Source organism: Aquarana catesbeiana, linkage group LG03 (assembly GCF_042186555.1).
Source record: "Aquarana catesbeiana isolate 2022-GZ linkage group LG03, ASM4218655v1, whole genome shotgun sequence".
Classification (NCBI taxonomy): domain Eukaryota; kingdom Metazoa; phylum Chordata; class Amphibia; order Anura; family Ranidae; genus Aquarana; species Aquarana catesbeiana.
Genome location: NC_133326.1, coordinates 140,577,284 through 140,583,722, shown reverse-complemented (window position 1 = coordinate 140,583,722; position 6,439 = coordinate 140,577,284). Strand labels below are relative to the sequence as shown.

The 6,439-nt window shown below is 41.1% G+C and overlaps 1 protein-coding gene across 1 annotated transcript in view; it reads right to left on the bottom strand.

The window, feature by feature from the left end:
• Positions 1–253: 253 nt before the first annotated feature.
• Positions 254–6,439, bottom strand: part of KCP (kielin cysteine rich BMP regulator) — a 158,048-nt gene continuing 151,862 nt past the window's right edge. Inside the window, exons 52-54 of the mRNA XM_073619328.1 lie at positions 5,997–6,161; positions 5,510–5,807; positions 254–2,640 (exon numbers count right to left, since the gene is read on the bottom strand). Coding sequence (XP_073475429.1) covers positions 2,423–2,640; positions 5,510–5,807; positions 5,997–6,161 — 681 coding nt within the window. The 3' untranslated portion in view covers positions 254–2,422. The remainder of the gene's footprint in view (positions 2,641–5,509; positions 5,808–5,996; positions 6,162–6,439) is intronic.

Genomic DNA, 6,439 nt, shown 5'->3' with positions numbered 1-6,439 from the left:
TCTAAAGCCAATTAGAGCCTCGTGCTTCAAACCCCCCCCCCCCCCCGCCCCCAAAAAATAAACCCCATAAATCAATGCATCCAGTGCCCTGCATGGAGATTAGGGCCGGGCGCATGGAGGTTAGGGGGGTGGCGCCTGGCTGTAATTAGAACACTATTTGTGCTTCTGCAGCTGTAGTTATGCCATCGATGCAAGCAATGAATAAATATGCACAAGTTTTAGGAATAAATTAAAACTAATACAGCACTTGTTAAACAGAACTAAAACCATCTTTATTATTTTTGAATATGTAACAATAAATACAAATGTCATTATCTTTTGAATACAAAGTCATAAAAAAAGAAGGATATATAAATATGACAATCTATAAGTATAAAAAAAACAGTGGTTTTTACAAAAGTAATCTCTATTAGTGAGTGAGCATGAGCAACAACTCCAAGTCCATCAGCACCTCACAGAGGATTGGAAATACATGTGCTAACTCCAAAGGTTTAAGGCAGTAGGTCTGTGTGCAAGTTTGAGGTGACAAGGCCACAAATAATGTGAGAATGTATGTGCTATCTAAGGCACAGAGCATGGTAACTAGATTTACTGTAACTAGTCTGCTGGGAAAATCCAGTGCAGCAACAGAAAATAAATAAAAAATTGAAAATATTTCATTGCATTATGCGCAAGTGCATTAGTCCACAGATTTCAGTGCATTGTTAGTCAATTTAGGCAAATAATGAAATCTGTTTTTATTGCCACTTTGCATCATTTAAAGAAACCTAATATTTCTATTATATTTACATAATCTTTGTAGTCTTAATTTTTGTTCAATATGATGAGTATTGCATGTTAATTCTACTAATGCATTTTTAGAAGACACTGGTTTTATTACAGCTTAGCCCCAAAAAGACACCAGTGATGATGAGTAATAATCAAAATTAGGAGAACTAGACTAAAAAATAAAATGTGGTCAGTGGGTGACCATGGCTGACCTGGGAGCAGATCACAGCTTGGTCACAACCTGAGTTAAGCCAGCCAGTGTGGACAGGAGCTAAACTGAGAAATAATTCCGTTTTCTAATCTAGTAATATGGCTGCTGCTTAAATTGTCATCTAGAGGCACTTTATTTTTGGAGTGGATACACAGGGTAATAAATTAACTGTACCTAAATCCACATTTGTATCCAATCAAAGCACCACAAATGTTCAGCACAGCCCACATATATCAACACAAGGAAAAAAGCGGTGCATTGACGCAAATGTAATTTATTTCTCAAACCTTCAGCTGTTTCAGTAAGTATCCTGATATGTATTGTATTTTTAGGAAGTATAAATAGAAGAGTTAAAAACAGGGAAAATGTTTTCTGTGGCCACCACAACTGTGTCGTTTTCAAGACAATTTTCTATGGTTAGGATAGTAATGGAAAAAAGACCATATGGTTGGTTGCAGTAATCACGGAAAATGGTTTACTTTTTGCAGTCAGTAGTACACAACTGTTTGCCCTACTTTTGGCAGTTTATGACAGACTGTAGCATAAATGGTCATGGCCCACTACTGTGAAGACACGAGGCAGTACCTTAGTCCAGATTTTTTGGGCAGGCCAGAAAACCCTCACTACACTAAGCCCAGGCTTGCCAGGCCTTCTCATATATCCAACCATAATTAAAAAGAATTCCCTTACAGGTTATTTGATGGAACAATGTTATTAATTCGTGCCAGTCTCTTTATAACTGTATTATTATTACAACTGTCCAGAAAAAAATTCCATTCACCTATGTTTATTAACATATTCACCTACACTTATGAATCAATGTACAGATTTCATCTGTCAGCAGCCACTAATGTCCCAGCATATGAAACAAGTCAAAACAGATAAATAGATGGGGGCAAAAGAAAATGGTGTATAATAAATGCAGTGTGTTTTAATATTTAGTTCATGAGTTATCCATTTAGGTAAACTTGACTGCAAGGTAAATTAGTTATGTTCTCAATTTGGTTACATTTTTGTACAGTATAAGAGATGGAATCATAGTGTGTTCTGATAATGTAATCAGTCACAAACAATGCTGTTTTACCAAAACACAATTTAATTTTCATTCAGAAATGAAATGGAGAATTAATGTTCTTTTGGTTGAAAGTCTTTATGACTGCTGTTATGTCCTCCATTTTCCCACTATAGACATTTCAGTAATTGTTGATGGCTAATTAGGTGGCTATGCTGCTGAAAGGGGAAGCTGAACATCAAATGCACTTTGAAAAACAAAAGAAAAGCGTGAGACACATTTCATATTTTAGGTCATGACTGTGATGATGAAAACATGTGAATTACACTTTTTACTGTGCAGGAAAGGAAAGCTTGTGTATTCACCAAGCAGATTAAAACACTTCTTTCACACATACATGATCATGCTGGAAGTGTACATGTTTTATAAATTCAGAGGTTTCCATGAATAATCTTTGGGCATGACTCGGGTGGAATGCAGTGAGATTCATGTTCTACCAGTCCAGCTGGACATTGACAGCCAGGAACACATGGCTTAAAACAGTGAGACTCAAGAACTCCAAGGGGAACATCTTTATTGAAACATGTCTTGGGACAGGGAGGGCCACATTCATCGAACACATAACCTCTGTCATGTGGACATCCAACAGCTGTAAGAAGAAAAACATTTACAGTAAATAAGACATCGCACTACAGATATGATACATCCAGATCTAAAAAAATACAAGCAATTTCACTATTTGAAGACCATCAACTATTTTTCTCTGCAAAAAGGCATTTGGAGCTTACACTTGCAGTTGTAGATATTTTCAGACCATGATATGGATCCCATGTAAACAAACTGCATTCCATAACTGCATCAATAAAGTCAGTAATCACTAAACCGCAATGGATTCTATATGATCTCAGAAGCATATCATACTGATGTTAAACTGATGTCATGGACACAAGCCCAGAGTCCATCAACACAGCCCCGAAAGCTGTTTGGTCAATAGGCACAAATTAAAAAGTGTAGTAGTACACAGTGCTGGCCCAAGACATGGTACTGCCTGGGACCAAGAATGAAATGCTGCCCCCGCCCCCAAAAAGCTGTAGGAGCTGTGAATACACCACTCCTAAAGCGCCCCTGCCCATTGAAATCAATGGGCAGCGCCTTTTCGAACCACCGGCAAAGCGCCGCTGCACTATACTGTCCACTACACTACATTGTACACTACACTGACCACTGTACTGTCCACTACACTACATTGTACACTAAACTGACCACTGTACTGTCCACTATACTGTTCACTACACTACACTGACCACTGTACTGTCCACTATACTGTTCACTACACTACACTGACCACTATACTATCCACTACACTAACCACTATACTATACTGTCCACTACACAGACCACTATACTAACCACTATACTGTCCACTACACTGACCACTATACTGTCCACTACACTGACCACTATACTGTCCTCTACACTGACCACTATACTATCCTCTACACTGTCCAGCACACTGACCACTATACTGTACCCTACACTGACCACTACACTATCCACTATACTACACTACACTGTCCACTATACTACACTACACTGACCACCATACTACACTACACTATCCACTATACTACACTACACTGACCACCATACTACCCTACACTGTCCACTATACTACCCTACACTGTCCACAATACTACACTACACTGACCACCATACTACACTACACTGTCCACTATACTACACTACACTGACCACCATACTACACTACACTGTCCACTATACTACACTACACTGTCCACTATACTACACTATACTACACTACACTGACCACATATTACACTATACTGTCCTGCCTACAGTATTCCTTCCTTCCTTCTCTCTCTCTCATCACCCCGGGGCCAGTAACACGACTCTCACGGGGGAGTCTCACTCACCTTCTTGTCCTGGCCTGCATCGGTCCGGAGGATAGGAGGAGGAGAAGACTGCGGCCGCGGCGGCTCACATTTTTGCTTGTCTCCCCCGCGTTCTGGCTGCCATATTCAGTATCCGGCGCATTGTGATTGAGCGTATGGGGGTCATATGCGGAGGCGGGACTTCAGGCGCAACCGCGATCGCGGGCAGGCCAGCCCTACGCCTCACATGACCCCCATACACCCAATCACAGGGCGCCGGACACTGAACATGGCGGCCAGAGCACGGGTGACACAGGAACTTAAAATTAGGAGGAGGCAGCCAGTAGTGGCACATACTGGCGTGAAATTTCGCCCCCTAAATGTCGCGCCCAGGGCCACGGCACCCCCTGCACCCCCCACGCTACACAACTTCTCGCCGGCCTGGCTGTCGCCCCCTGTTAAATGCCGCCTGGAGCCATGGTTCCACTGGGTCCCATGTTAGGGCCAGCCCTGGTAGTACACTGTATGAAACTTTAAAAACTCAATAGAAAAATTATGAAACAGTGTTTGTCTAGGCATTTTGGCTCTGATATCTATGCCAACTTGCCTTGCTCAGGTTGTAAACCCCCCCTCCCCAAAAAAACCCAAACCTGTAAGACAAAGGCATAAGAGCTAATATGCATTGCATACTAGCTCATTATGAAATACTTACCTTAGAGCGAAGCCCCCCCCCAGCGGCGCCCGCACACTGCTGAGTTTGCGGGCTTCGGTGGTGTAAGTGGCCGCAGCCGTAATGACGGGCGTTCCTTCAGAGCGCATGCGCCGCTGCTGTAATCGGCGGGGTATACAGTAAATATCTCCTAAACATTGCAAGTTTAGGAGATATTTACAGTACCTATAGGTAAACCTCATATAAGCTTACCTATAGGTACAAACAAACCATGGGATTTTACTTCCTCTTTAATCCAACCCTTATTGCTACATATTTTACCCCTTTTCTTAACAGAACAAATGTCAAAGTTTTGCATTAGGTGTGCTAAAGGGAGTTCTGTGTAAAAAATGTTTAAAAAATATTTTTAAATTTAAAATAAAACTATACTTTACTATACCTGCTGCTGGAATAACATCTACATCTTTATACTATCATCGCTGTCTCCTAATCCTGTGTCCCCCTGTGTGTGTGATTTTTTTTTTTAAATTCAGTATATACCTCATTTCAGAGCGCCACTCGGTGCTTACGTGACCAACCAGCTCTCTCCTCCTCCCCTCCCGACGTCAGTGGGGGAATCTCGGTCCTGCCCGCTGCAGCTGTCAGACTCGGAGAGCAGAGAGCGTCGAGCGGCACTCTGAAATGAGGTATAATTTTTAATAAATCACACACATAGGGGGACACATGATTAGGAGCGCGGATAATATAAAGATGTTAGAGTGGCTTAATAATCACTTTAAATTAAGTCCACTAGGATGTTTATATGTTGTAAAAATCCTTAATAAAACAATGCAGAATTAAAAATAATTTTTCTCGCTTTATTTTATGGAGACACAAATAATTTTTCGTTCAAAACTACACATTTTTTACAAAAATATATTACCAAGATAAGATTCAACAGATAACATTGTACATACCACATAGTGCTGGAGACCTCCACTGCAACACAACTCCAGCCTCCCTGCACTCTGATGCGTATGCTTCCAGAGCATCACACAGACACTCATCTCCTGCTCCGCATGCGCACAGATCATATACACATGAAGCAAAGAACATCTCTGGTGGAACTACTCTGTGACATGGCTCAAACACACTGGACTTTAGTAATTTGCAACGACCATTGGCTTCTTTCCTAGCACGATATCCAGCCTGTTTACAGGGGTCCACATCTTGCCCATCCCAGCACCCACTGGAGGAGTCGTTACTGCTTTGCACCTGTGTAAAAACATTTAAATCATAAAACTGAGCAGAAATGTAATTCAGCATACAGCTATGCAGATCATCATAACAGTATGACTACATATTATAGAGGCTTTCAAAATATACAAAACCGTAAAGAGATAAAGAGCCTTAGAAATGAATAGCTAGAGAATGCTACTCGTCACGCTGCAGCATTTTCATCACCTTCCAACTGTTTCCAAAGGCGGCCTCAGACAGAAGGATCTGACCCCTTCGATCACGGAAATCATCTTGAGGATAATTGTTGAAATTTCCACAAAGCCCACATAGATGATCACGATATGTTCCTGGGACACTGACCTCAAGATGGGATCGTCCATTCCATTGTACCTAGAGGGTATGAATACAGTGGAAAAGCAGAGAAATTAAAGCAAGGTGGCAGACTGGCAGAACATTACAAATAAAATAAATATTTCTCTATCATCCATTGAAACAGAGCTTGGTGATAATAAAAATTAAAAGTAAAATTTCACCATCTTCCTCCACCTTGATTCCTTGCATCACATCTTCCCATGTCTCAGCAATGTTGGACAAAACTATTTTTACCATTCAAGGATTGCTGTCCTGGGGTTATAGGTTTCCATTCCCCGAACCAAAAGATTTTGTTC